We start from the raw sequence: 14,265 nt of genomic DNA on the forward strand, positions 1-14,265 counted from the left end.
ATGGTGTAAGGTGATGACTAGTTTCCACGGATGTCTGGCCACATAAAATGTGTGCTTCTCAGTGACAGGGACTGTGCTTTAAATATGTTCAGAACCACCCCCATGCCCTATGTTGAGCCCAGAGCCAAAAGCAAAATAAATGTTCATTGAAGATGAGACAGGATGAAACAGACTGAGAGTGCATCTTTTTATAGTTGGATGGAACAATGACTTGTTTATTCAAGAGTCAGTTCTGGAGCGCAGCCCCAGGCCAGGCACTGGGGGGTACACTGATGAACACACTGGCTCCCCAGGGGCTCCAAGTCAGGGCCTGGGAACTGACATTCTGCTTTCTCTCTCACACAGGCTCCAGGAGCTGCTGTCTCAGGATGTCCATCTTCAGGCTGGTAAGAATTGCACGTGTTCCAGCTTGGGATGGTTTGTGGCAGTTACGAAAGGCCAAAAGGCCAAGGCAAATCACTCCCACAGAAAGAAGTCAGGCAGTGCGACCCTACCAGGGGTCAACAATAAAGTGTTAGGAACAAGACAGATTACATTGTCTAAAGAAAACAGGCCTTATCAGGGATCAGAGGTGCTCAGTAATCCCTCACTTATATGTAGACTTAAAATGTCTTGACAAAGGCATTTCTCATTTGCTGTCTCATTGCAGCAGTTGCAGGGAGCTCGCCCAGAGAGGGCAGGAATAAACACTGGGAAAACTGCTACTCGGGCTCTGCATCATCTTTCTTCAGCTCAGCCAACTCTGTTGCCTGCCGGCTGGTCCCAGCAGCCAGCAGACAGCTCCAGGTGGGAAGGGGGCAAATGAGCCTTGCATTTACAAACACTGAGACACAGCCCTGCCCTGGGGGAAGGGTGGGAGGATAGGCCTCCAGGCACCCTGGGTGCTGTGTGCCTGCATGACTGAGAAGCTCAGGGACTGGGGAGCCCAGAGGAGAGGCCCCAGATCAGCTCAGGTGTCCTTCCCTGCCCTCCAGAATTCTAGCCCAAACCCAGGAAAGCCAGAGGTCTGCAGCATCCTTTTTGATAAGGTAATGCCCCAAATATTCTCCTCCTGAATGCAAAGCCACAAAGCGGCCATTGTCTCCTGGATCCACACTGCTGAGAGGGGACAGCAACCCCAAGCATGTGCCTCAGGGCTCCTGTGACTGGATGTGCAGGGAGTTCCTCACTCACAGAACAGGAGGCCAGGCGGGTAGTTTTTTTCAGTTATAAACGAGGGATGAGGTTGTTTCAGGCTGGAGAGAGAACATGTGTGGTCTACAGATTCAGGTTGCAAGGCCTTTGGTAACTAAACCACAGACATGAGAGCTGGGTAGCACTCTGGGGCATGCGGAAAGATGAGGTAAAGCCAAGCTCAAGTCAGACAGGAACACACCAGTGGAGTGTGTTAGCGCCAAAGGTCCCACTGGGAACAGGACTTACTTCCAGCAGTTTAGAGAGAGACTCTTGGGGACGTATCACTCTCAACTGCAATTGTGTCCTGCTCTATCTTCTAAGATTGCTAGTTCCCTGAGAGGAGGGTGATGGTCTTATTTATCAGAGAATCCTTCAGAGGGCCCAAATGATTGTTGAATGGAGGGCAGAACCATGCTGAACTTATTACTGGCACATCTATCTATGACTACTCTGCGCAGGGCATTATTGGGGCTACTCACCTATGTTACATGTCGTCTTTACAACAGCCCTGTAAAGTTGTTCCTTTCAATAGGTGAGGAAACTGGAGCTCAGGGAGGTTAAAATGACTTGCCCAAGGCCATATACCATAGCTCATGGAATACAGAGTAGGGATTAGCACCCAGGTCTGTCTGACTTCAAAGGGGCTTTGCATCAGTCCGCTCAGGCCGCCGTAACAAAATATCACAGACTGGATTACTTGAACAACAGAAATTCATTACTCATAGTTCTAGAAGCTAAAACTCAGAGATCAGTGTGCCTGGTTCCTGGTGAGGGCTCTCTTCCTGCCTTGCAGAAGGCTGCCTTCTTACTGTGTCCGCACACGGCCTTCCTCTGTGTGCTCCCAGAGAGAGAGCACTCTTCTTATAAGGACACCAGGACTACTGGATCAGGGCCCACCCTTGTGACCTCATTTAACTTTAATTACCTCCTTAAAGTCTCATTGTCCAAATACGTTCACATTGCAGGTTAAGGCTTCAACATATCAGTGGGGTGACACAATTCAGTCCATAACAGGCTTTATGTTTTACTCTAATCACTATTATTAAGAAAAGCATGTTGAATAACTACATCGTGGAAAAAGTCTTTATTTTTTAAAGAGCAATTAGTAGTGGACTTCCCTACCCCAGGCCAGTGAACTTTTCTAATATAATTAAAATAGGATTTGAATTGGAGAAATTTGATTTTCACACTTCAGAAGTATGGGAAAGCCCTGCCATTCACTTGCTGTGTGACCTTAGCCAGGCCTCTCCTTTCTCTGGACTTCACTATGACCATCCTTCAAATAAATGGGGCTGCCTGGTTTTTGGTCACTTTAATGAAACCCCATTTGCCTTCCAAATGAGAACTCTGAATGTTGTGCCGACGGACTGGGGACCCTTCAATGGGCAAGACTGGATAGAAATATTTTGAAATTCAAAGTGCCTCTCTGTCAGATTGGCACAGTCCCCAATTCATGAAGCCATAAATATTCATTAAGCTTGATGGTAAATCACTCATTCCTTGTCCTCAGTTAATCCATGCCTTAACAGAATGGGAAGTGGTCCAATGACCAGGCACTGGTTGGGAAGCATTCCTGGAAAAAAAACTGGGCCCGTGGCAGTGGTAACCATGCTATCATCCCTGTGGAAGGACCAGGCTTCCGTGGGTCTCCTGATGGCCCTGTGCTGGGGCTTAGAGCAGAGGCCTCCTGCTGGAGGCTCCTCCATGAGCCATCCGCAGGCACAGAGCCATCTCTAGGCCCATCTCTTCTACCATAGGAAGAAGAAGACAGGGTGGATGGGCACATAGGCTTGAGCACAGGGCCAAAAGAGCTCGCCCATCTCGGGAGACAGCAGTGTGAAGGCATCTGATGGTTAAGTCTCCAGGAGTGGATTGTTCATGGCTTCAGGTCTTTGGGCTTCCTTGTAGCAGTTTCTGTCTCCTGCTGGGAGACTACCACCTTCTCTCCTGCGTGAGCTTGTTCTGCAGCACAGGCAGAGCTGGTTGTCAGGCGTTCCTTGTCACGGACAGCGATGAAGCCACTGTAGAGCCCTCCGATTCTGTCACTCAGCCTGCTTCTTGAATCTCAATATAGACTTTTACTGCCTTTTCAGCTGATAGTTCTGCTTTTTCTCTTCTCGATCATACTTTTCTTGATTCAGCTGCTTCTGCACAGTCATCTTTTTCTGCCGATAGAGTTCATGAAGATGCTCTATTTTTTGCTGGTTGGCGTCTCACTATTTCCTAACAGAGCTTTAGCCAAACAGAGTGAACAAAACTCATGTTCCGACTCTTTTATTTATCCTTCCAGCTCATGGTGGGCTGACGCCTCATCACTCAGTCGGGACTGGAAGTAGTCCCTCTCTCTTTTTCAGCTCTGCTTCATACCTATTTTGTTGTGAGATTCCATCGTATCTTTGATTTTTCATCTTCTCACTTTGGTCATCTGCCAGCTGTTTCAGCTGTTCAGTGCAATGATTCCCACTGGCATTTCATCCTGTTGTAAGGAAGCTTTCCCCAGGTCTCAGGTTCTGATGAAATTTAATTCTTAGGTTGGTGCCAAAGTCATTGCGGTTTAAATGGTTAAGAACAACTGCGAAAACCGCAATGACTTTGGCACCCACCTAACAGTTCCCTGGGCAGAGTCCGTTGCTCATGCTGACGTTCTGCGTCTTGTAGCAGTTGCTCCTTGCTGGTTCTTTTTCAATTTAGCTTTTATTTTTATAAAGTTGCATAGGCACCCAGTTTAAAGAATCACTTCTTCTTCCCCAGAGGTAACCACAGTCAACCCTTCTAGTTGATTCTCTGATCTTTCACTCTATGTCTCTAAAAAACGTGCCACAGTGCTAGTTGAGTGTTTAGCTTCAGGCATCGTCTATTATGGACTTCACTATGTGAGAAAGGCCTTAGCTCCCCACCCCTAACTCTCACACCCTGCCCTTATGCAGACACTATCCTCTCCACCTCCTGAAATTGCTAAATCCTAGTTTTAATCGGATCTGTATGCAGTTTACTTATTTTATCTAAGTAAATGTTACCCTCAGTTGAGTCATGCAATTGTACTCTAAGTGCTTGTGTTTTCCTTTGGTAGACTTTGTAATTGTCCTTACTCCCCCATCTGCTTAGTTTTCTATATATTTATCATGATTTTCCACGCCCAACTTTCTCCTAGATATGTCCATCTCCTTTCAAAATGTTCTCATCCATTGGGAGTTCAATTTCATCCTTAGGAAAGAAATCTCTCCCAGAGTTGCTGACCTGTGATGTCTAGACTGCTATCTTCCATTTCTGCGTTGTCTTGGACTTGCCTTCATAGCCATCCTGACATTCCGTTTTCCTCTCCTTTGCACTGACTCAAGGTCTTTCTTTCTCTTGGTTTACTCCCTTGTTTTGATCTAGCACATCCTGTAATCCCTTCCTGAGGAAAGGGCTCCTCGTGGGAGGTAAATGTAACAACTTGCATGTCTAAAAAACACCTTGTTTCACATTTGAGGTCAGTTGGGCATAAGATTCCATTCTGGATATAATTTTCCCTGAGAAATTTGAAGACATTTACTCCACATTGTTTCTGGCTCCCAGCATTGCTATTGAGAAATCCGATACCATTCTAATTCTTGAGCTTTTGTATACCAGTCTTATTTTTTTTTCTCTCTGAAAACTTTTATGCTTTTCGAAGTATTTGGAAAGTTCCTGATCATGTGTGTTGATGGAGATTGATTTTCATCTTTTATACTGTTGATTGAAGTTTGCCCCCTACTTGTTTTTTTCCAGAAGGCTTATGGGAATAATACTGCATCTTCAAAAATGTTACTGTTATTCTGGAATGACAATTTGGCTAAAAAATTATTGTATTTATTTATGTATTATTGTGGTGAAAAACACATAATATCAAATTTACCATCTTCGCCATTTTAAAGCACATATTAATAGTTCAGCAGTGTTAATTATATTGTCATCGGTGTGCCACAGATCTAAGAACTTCATCTTGCAAAACTGAACCTTTATACAACACTGAACACTACTGTCCCTCCTTCCTCCTCCAGCCTTATCTACTTTCTGTGTCTGTGATGTTGACTACTTTAGATGCTTCATTGAATGGAATCAAACAGTATTTGTCCTTTTGTGACTGGCTTATTTTGCTTAGCTCAAGGTCCTTGAGATCCAGCCACAGTGTAGAATGTGACAGGATTTCCTTCCTTTTTAAGGCTGCGTGACATGCCATTATGCATATATTACAAGGTGTTCATCTGCCCATCTGTCAGTGGACACTTGGGGTGCTCTCACTTCTTGGCTGTTGTGAATAATGTGGCCATGAACATGGGGTGCAGACATCCCTTCAAGACTCATCTTTGAATTCTTTCCGATAAATACCCAAAAGTTGGAATGCTGGCTCATATGGTAGCTGTATTTTTAATTTTTTGAGGACCCCCCCATCCTGTTTTCCATAGCGGCTGTACCGATTTACATTCCCACCTACAGTGCACGAGCTCTCGCTTTTCTCCACATCCTTGCCAGCACTTATTGTTTTCTTTGCTTTGCCATTCTAATGGGTGGATTGCTCTTTTCCTGAGATCTTTGTAGCAGTTGTTTGGCTTTTATATAGGGTTTGAGTTTGTCCTGAATTTTCTCCTCATAATTGAACCGATCTTTTTGTCTGTTTCCCCCCCCCCCCAAATTTCTTTATTTTTGAAATCCAATAACTTTTACTAGTATATGTCCTAGAGTTGATTTTTCCTTGTCATTATTTCCTGGTACCTGGTGTATTTTCAATCTGTAGATTCAAGTCTCCTTTAATTTCCAGAAAGTTGTCATAAATTACATCTTTAAACAATCTTTTTTTGTCTCGTTTTCTTCTTTATGCAGTCCAATTATTTCTATTTTTGCCTGTCTTCCATATCTATTGTTTTCTTTCTAATCTTTTTTAATTTCAAAGTCATTTTGCTCATTTTTCTCCTTCCTATTGTTAACCTAAAAATAAGAGGTCAAAGTGAGAGGCAACAAGCATTTATTTGAAATCAATAAGAATAGCTATTTGTGAAGCACTAATTCAGGCAGAAACCCAAATAAAGTTCCAATTAGGAGATAAAGGTAAGGGATATTTATGAGAAGGGAAGGGGGACAATTCCATCAATAAAAGGAAGGCATTGCTATAGGCGCAGATAAGCTAACACAGTGACACTAATTCTAAACAATGATTTTAATTTTCAGTCATTAGTCCAAGTAGTCATAATATCTGCTTTCTTGTTAAAAATGCAAAAAGTTTTTTGAGGCACAAGTTTGCTTTAGGCCCAGTCCAAAGGTTGTTTTGCCCTGTTTTAACATTCTGAGTCTTGAGGCATAAGAGGGGAAAGGCAGTTCCTCTGGGACGGCAGCTCTGGCTGCAATTTAAAGTGACTCCGTTTATATTATTGTTTTACGTTGTCTTCTATGATGTTCACCATAATTTTAGCAGTGTTATTCTGTTCCTCTGTTTTTGTGTCCAATGTTGCTTTCATTTCTGACCTGTGTATTTCTTTTCCTCCATTTCTTTCCTGAGTTCTGCGAATTCATGTCTCATCCTTTCAGTCGTCTCACCATATAATTTCTGAGCATTTTTGCATGTGATCTGCACTTCAGTAAGTTTTTGGAAATCATGACGAAATACCTGGTCGCAACTTTCCACTGTTTGTTTGTTTGCTTTTCCTGGTGTTATTCAATTGTTCCATTCCTCCCTTTCGATTTCAGTATCTTTGCATGTAGACCTGTGCTGGCCCCTCTTGGATCACCCCTCTTTAAGCGGGGTGAACTTTTTTGGATCAGAAGGTTTATGTGGGTCAATGCCATGTTGCAGGTTTAGCAGAAATCTAATGAGATTTGTCTTCACTTCTCCCCAGCCAATGGGTTTGCGTACTACAGGGCTATTCACAAGACAAAGATTCTCTTTTTCTACCCCACAAAGAAACTGCTTCCTGCAAATATGGCGTGTCTGTTTCTTAGAACAAAGCTAGACCAGGGATACTCCCACTGCCATTTGCCATTACTCATCCTGTCAAGGAGGGGTGGAAAAGAGGGGTAGAAAAGGAGCAGGAAGAGAAGGCTGAGGGAGAGCAGGTGCACAACCACCTTGGATGCTTTTAGTTGGGAGGGACAGCCCTAGGACAAGTATGTCCTGAGCAGGAAGGGGAAGGTGGAGCAGGGATCCGACCACTGTCTTCCCCCTGTGCTCTAGGGTGACCATGTATGGCTGAACCCCAACTCTGCAAACAAAACCAGCATTGCCATTGGGGGCATCGTCAAAGAAATGAAGCCTGGCAAGATCTTGGTTGAAGATGACGAGGGCAAGGTCAGTGTGGACAGGCTTTCTCGGAAGGCTGGGCCTTCTCAGTGCCCTCATCCCTCCAAGGGCTCTGAGCCCCTCCCCCATCTGGTGCTATTCCCCAACACCGGGTGGGGAGTCTGCATGGCAGGACAGAGGGGGGTCCTGTCATGGTGAAGGTTGCAATGTTTTTCTTGGGGGCTGTTCCTATAGTGAAAAAGCGAACAATGGGTTGGCAGATGGAAAAACTAGGACAATCAGGGGAGTAGGAAGGAGTGATGTGGGATAGGGGCTGTGGCAAAGAGGGGGAAAGGGCAGAAAGTTGGTTTGCAAAGTAAAGGATGATTCCCTGGAGAGTTAAGAAGGTAGGAAGGAAAGGAGTGTGAGAAAGGTGCTTGGAGGGGAGGGCCGCAGAATGTCAGGAGGAAGGGAATGAGGCTTGGCTCAAGCTGAGCAAAAAAGCCCAGGTAAGAAAGATGTCGGAAGCTGTGGGTTGCTGCAGGAGGTCAGCTCAGCCACCTGGGCGTTGGGGAAGGGGCCAGGCTGGTTGCTCCTCTTCAGCCTTCTGCTGAGTTCAGTGCTGCAGAGTTGGGAGAAGATTCTAGACTGTAGCCTGTGAACGCCATGTTACGGAAACCAGTAGAATATTAACAATAATATATCTATTTGCAAAATGATGTTCTGCCGTTAAATAACACTTTTACTTGCATATTTTTATTCCAACAATCTGTGAGGCTAACAGATGCAAACTGTCGTTGGTCCCATTCACAGCCACACATAACTTCTGGCTTACAAGCTCCTCTGACCCTGGTCTGAAATTCACTCCTAGTCCCCAGCTGCACACTGACACCTGGCCCTAGACACGTGCTGACTCCAGACATAGACTGACCCGATACTGCCCGGGGTGTCTCTTGACCTTAAGTACAGACTAACCCTGGCCAGGACAGGTGGCTACGTCAGCTGCTCTGTTGAGAACTTGGAGTGGGTTGGCCCATGCAGAGGCTGCCCCTCAGGGGAGTGTGTGCTCTTCGTTCCAGGAACACTGGATCCAAGCAGAAGACTTTGGCACCCTGAGCCCCATGCACCCCAACTCAGCCCAGGGTGTAGACGACATGGTCCACCTAGGTGACCTGAATGAAGCGGGCATGGTGCACAACCTGCTTATCCGCTACCAGCAGCACAAGATCTATGTGAGTCCCCGTGTCTGTGCTGGGCTTCCCGCAGTGGGCCGGGTGCACACACGCTGACTTCCTGGCTGGGGAGGGACACCACGCCTGGGAGTGTGGGGCTAGGGACACCGCCTTCAGTCTGCTCGCCACGCCTTACTCTGTGATGAGAGCAAGGTACCTAACCTTTCTCTACCTCCACTCCCTAACCCCCTCGAGGGCACAGAATGCTGGCGCGTAGCATGCCAGCACAGTGCCTGTCACGCAGTAGGTGCTCAGTTAGTGCTGCCTCTTCCTTTCATTTGTGGCTGAGCGTCAGGTCTGCTCCGATGTCTGAGTGGACCAGAGGCCATGGGATTGTTATAGTCTCTGGAAGCCCCCTTCGTAGGCATGTGGCAGAGACAGGGTCACCAGGTCACCCTGCCCTCCTGTGAAGTGAGTCTTGTGACTACCAGGAAGGCCATGTGTGCAGATGTGGGGCCTTTTCCCAATCCTGGCAGTGAATGGGAGGCTCAACCCAGCCCTAAGGCTCACATCCCTGTTCCAGGGCAGACTTTCCCAGGACAGGTGGTATTCCAAAACGGACACCCACTTTGCCTAAAGGGTCGTGGCCTGGGCCTGTCACAGCCCTATTGGCTCCATTGGCTCTGACCAGCCCTTCTCCTAGGATACACAGGAGAATGGGAGAGTGAGCAGGGGCCTGAGTAGGGGCGAGGCTGAGAGGAGAGGGAGGCAGCCCTGCGGGGAGGGGACGAGGCCCCTGAACCTGCTCCTGCTGGGCATGCACCAGAGCTCCCAGGCTGCTAAGGAGGAGCCTACCGGCACTCCGTCCGTCCGGAAGAGCCGACGCTTGCCTTCTTGCCCTGGTCGGCATAGTCCTTGCCTAGTCCTCCCCATTCCTAAAATGAAGGCTACGATGGGGATGATCGTGTGGCTTGTTGAGGTGGCTGCACCCATGCCACCCGCAGAGGGGCAGGCGGGGCTGGTGGGCGTTGCGGTGAGCAGGTGGTGCTGAACAGGGGGCCCCGGAGGGATCCGTGGCGGCTGCAGTTGCTGCCAAGCCTCATGGAGGCCCTGCAGGAGGCAGGTGAACACGACTTCATACATACAGCCTACTCTTACCAAGTCTCCCCTCAGCACCACGTGGCGTGCTGCACGTTACTAGCGGCCACCTCATTTAAGCTTCCTGTGAAGGCACCCCCTGCCTCACTCACGGGGAACTCCCTGTCTTGCCAGAGGAAGGGTCTGTCTGCCTCCCGGACAGAACGGAACCCTTTCCCCACGCAGCGCTCAGGGGGCTGCACCCCAGGCCAAGATCAGTGCTGGGCAGTGCCGGCCTTCGCAGTGGAAGACACTAACCTCCTGCTCCCTTCCTCAGACGTACGTAGGCTCCATCTTGGTGGCCATGAACCCGTTCCAGGTGCTGCCCCTCTACACCCTGGAGCAGGTGCAGCTGCACCACACACACCACGCAGGCGAGCTGCCGCCGCACGTCTTCACCATCGCCAACAGCTGCTACTTCAACATGAAGAGGAACAGGAGGGACCAGTGCTGTATTATCAGGTAGGGGCAGGCCCCATGTCCGGGGCGGGGCAGGGGCCACACAGCACCCCTTGTACAGGAGGCAGCGCCTCCGCTTCCTAACCTTTCTGCAGGCGCATGTGAGGAAGGGCTTCCATGCCCCTGCGGCACCCTCCCCAGTAGCACGTGAACTGCCCCCCATTCCGAAAAGTCCTCCCAAGGTCTCCTTCCTTCAGAACCTGTTCTTCCACTGTCTCAGCAGGGCCTAGACCACCCCTAAGACAAGGCAGACCCCTTTAGAAATGTGAGCACGCGTAGGCACCTGGGGGTGCCGAGGTCAAACAGGTGAGGTGTTTCTCAAAAAAGAAACCCCCAGGCGGGCCACAGGCGAGGACAGGGAGGCCTCAGCTCCAGGGGCAGCTCTCCTGTCACTGGGGCCCAGATGGGATGTGCTCTCCCTCCAGTCCAGGCCCTGACCCTGCTTCAAAGTTCTTGCCTGGCCTGACTTCTCTGCTTCCTGACAGGCCCTCCTGGTGGGGGTGGGAGACAGGGAGGGTGAGATGGGCAGGAAGCAGGAGGGGGAATTTGGCTCCAGGGCACATTGATTGGTGCTCTAGTAGAGCCATTCATTCATTCATTCACTCGCTCTTCTGTTATGCTCCAGTTACTCTAGCTGTGTGTCCCACAATGTCCTAGCATGGGGAGGATGAAACGGATGTACAATCCCTGTCTCAAGGAGCTTCCATTCTAGAAGGGAGACAGACAGGCAGACAATAAGCAAGGTTTTCAGCTTGCTTTGAAGAAAAACACTGCAAAGAAAGAGAAAAAGAGAGTGATGGGGCCACTGCTTTAAGAGGAAGGGCAGACCAGGCACAGCCTCCCTGAGGAGGGCATGTTGGAACAGAAGCCAGAAGGAAGTCCTACAGCACTAGTTATCACGCTTCATGTTCTCAGCAACCCTCTGAATAGATACTCTTATTCCTGTTCTACTGTTGGGGACATCTACAACCCGAGAGGTTGAGATCCTTTCCCAGAGCCCGCAGCTGTTAAGTAATAAATTCAAACCCAGGGCTCCGGAAAGAAGACAGTGGTGAGGTAATTTCCACTTCTCCGAGTGAACGGGGTTACTGTGCCAAGGTGCTGGTGCTCTGTTTCTCAGGCTCTTCCTGTCTGCACAAGTACAGTGTGCTCCCAATCTGCCCCTAGACTGGAAGACGGGGCCTCCCTCCTGGAGCTGGGGCCCAGGCTGGTCAGGAAGCTCACAGGACCACCTCCCACCTCCAGGATACAGGGCCTGAGAAGAGGGGGGAGCACCCCATCTTTCCCCTTTTGCAGGAATAGAAGATCACTGAGTCACACTGCCTTCTCCTGCCCTCCTTTCCCCCAGGGCCAAGCTTGTTGGTCTGGCTGGCTTCACTGGCATAGTGATAGTGGACATTCTTACCATAATGTTTTTTAAAATTAGTGTTTTCAGATGAAACAAAATTTGTCTGGGATTTGCTTCAAAATAGCACAGGATGGGGGAAACAAAATTGGCCAGGAGTTGAAGCTGGAAATGGAACTGTAGGAGTTTATTATGCAAACTGTGAAGTGTAGGAACCCCCTGGGGAGCTTGTGAAAATGCAAATTCCAACAGAGCAGAGCTGGGTGGGGCCTGGGAGTCTGTACTTGTACCCAGGTGACTGCACTGCTGGCCTATGGGCCATGCTTTCATTAGCAAGACATTGCACTATTCTGCCTCTACTTACAAAGTCAGACAATTAAGTTCAAGAACTCCTCCTAGAAAAAGTGCTGCATACCTCACTGATGAATATCACTACAGTCACCTTCAAAGTCCTCCCCTTAGGAAGCTGTGCACCAACGCCAGTGCCTAGTCCACCCTTCAAAGCAATTTTGGAACTCTTTTTCTGAAATGACCATCAGAGCTGTTGTCGTTTTACTCTTAATGTCCTGAATGTCATCAACATGTCTTCCTTTCAATATTTCCTTTATCTTCAGGTAAAGAAAGAAGTCATTGGGCCAGATCAGGAGAGTAGAGAGGGTGTTCCAATACAGTTATTTGTTTACTGGCTTAAAACTCCCTCACAGACAGTGCCGTGTGAGCTGGTGCATTGTCATGATGCAAAAGCCATGAATTGTTGGGGAAACGTTCAGGTCGTCTAACTTTTTCATGTAGCATTGTCAGCACTTCCAAATAGTACACTTGCTTAACTGTTTATCCAGTTGGTACAAATTCATAATGAATAATCCCTCTGATATCAAAAGAGGTTAGCAATATCCTTGCAGTAAGTTCCCAAACTTAATTGCCAGGTCTCTTATAGTGTTCAACAATTTCCATAATAAAGAATTCATACACAAGTAGCATTTAAGCCTTGATAACAGTAATAGTAATCAGTGCAAATGAGTGTGTGTGGGTCAGACGCAAGTATATTTTCTAACATAATTAAACACCCAAGTAATTTTTAAAAACTAGTTTTCATCTCACCCTTCTGAAATTAATATATATTCACTAGGAAAATTTTAGAAAATTTCAGGGAAAAATACTGCTAGATATTTTTGGAAAAGAAGACTTCCCCCCATTTAGTTAAAATTATACTGAACATTTGTCACGTAACTGTAACTAGTACACATTGACACATTACTGCAAGCTCTGGGTAGACTGGTTTCAATGGCTGTATACAGTTCTCTGATTTGTTGGGCCACAGCTAATTCCCTCATTTAGGTCACTTCCAGTTTTCCATGACTGCAATGATAAATACATAATGCTTTAATGAGCAGGAAGCTTGTGGAGAAGGCTTTTCCTGATTTTAGGCTTATTATCTTGGGCTAAAGACAGGATGATTCGGAAGTTTTGGATGCCTATGCCAAAGTGCTTCCCAAAGACTGATGCACTTTCCCCTCTGGCCAACATAAACTCTCTGCTCACAGAGACAATGCCACAACAGGCGTCATCTATCTGGTCTGATTCATGCATCTGTAGTGACTGTGCCTATGACCCTGGAATGACCCGGATAGATCCTGCCTTCCAGGGCTCACAGCTGAGTAGGGTGGAAAAGACAAACGCACCTATAACTAATACCGTGGAAACAGTTTGAGGTCACGGGACTTCAGGGAGAGGGCCTCAGAAAGCAGGCCTGTGCTGGGCTTGCAAGAGAGCTGAGAGGTGTTGAAAACCTTGTTCTATTGACTGATGTCCCTGCACACCCTCTTTGCAGCGGGGAGTCTGGGGCGGGGAAAACGGAGACCACCAAGCTCATCCTGCAGTTCCTGGCCACCATCAGTGGCCAGCATTCGTGGATTGAGCAGCAGGTCCTGGAGGCCAACCCCATCCTGGAAGGTAAGAAGTCACCCTCAAGACTAGCCCTCCTCCCCAGGCTCTCCCTGTGGGCTGGAACCGTCCTGCCAGGAGGTGCCCCTGGGGAAGCACAGGGGAGGCCATACACCTTCAGCATCTTGTCAGGCTTCCTCAGGACTCAAAGACAAGAATGAGGTCGGTGGTGGTGTGAGGGCTCCTAGGAAGCCTGAAGGGAAAAGGAGAATGATCTTATAAGCTTTCACTAAGTGAGTTTTCCACAGGATTGTAACAAGTATTCCTTTTTAAAAAGGCTCCAAGATGAAATCAATTTGGGAAATGCTGGGTCTATCAGTTTGGGTCCTCTGGGAAACAGTTACTGAGCTGGGCTTGGGACTGCAAGAAGTTTATTGAGGGGTAACCCCTGCGGAAAGGGGAGGAAGCAGGAGCAGGCAGAGAAAGCCTCCACCCTGGGATGCTAGCAGGACATGTAGGAGAGGAAAGAGCAAAATGGGCAGGATGAGAGTTACACTGTGATGCAGAGCTGACCAGGTCTTGGCCAATCCCCTAGGGGACACAGAGCCAAGGGCCCCTTAGCAGAGTCCTGCATCAGTCCCTGTGCCAGACACCGTGCTCCCCTCTCTCAGGCTCTGACGGAGGTGGCCCAGGAGCATGTGACTTAACCCCAAGGCTGTCGGCCACTGGTCGGCAAGTTGTCTTTTTCTTTATAATTTATGAGGTATGATTTATACATGAAGTCAGACAATTAAGTTTGTGAACTCATCCTAGAAAAAGTGCTGCATACCTCACTGCTGAATATCACTACAGTCACCTTC

At 47.9% G+C, this 14,265-nt stretch overlaps 1 protein-coding gene across 3 annotated transcripts in view; it reads left to right on the top strand.

The window, feature by feature from the left end:
* Positions 1-368: 368 nt before the first annotated feature.
* Positions 369-14,265, top strand: part of MYO7B (myosin VIIB) — a gene marked incomplete at its 5' end in the record, with an annotated part of 93,598 nt that continues 79,701 nt past the window's right edge. For all 3 annotated transcript variants that reach the window (XM_081051561.1, XM_081051560.1, XM_081051562.1), the window contains 5 exons: positions 369-386; positions 7,364-7,477; positions 8,488-8,640; positions 9,995-10,179; positions 13,353-13,474. In XM_081051561.1, the coding sequence (XP_080907687.1) occupies positions 369-386; positions 7,364-7,477; positions 8,488-8,640; positions 9,995-10,179; positions 13,353-13,474 (592 nt within the window). The remainder of the gene's footprint in view (positions 387-7,363; positions 7,478-8,487; positions 8,641-9,994; positions 10,180-13,352; positions 13,475-14,265) is intronic.

The sequence above is a fragment of the Rhinolophus hipposideros genome, assembly GCF_964194185.1.
Source record: "Rhinolophus hipposideros genome assembly, chromosome: 6".
In the NCBI taxonomy this organism is placed as follows: Eukaryota; Metazoa; Chordata; class Mammalia; order Chiroptera; family Rhinolophidae; genus Rhinolophus; species Rhinolophus hipposideros.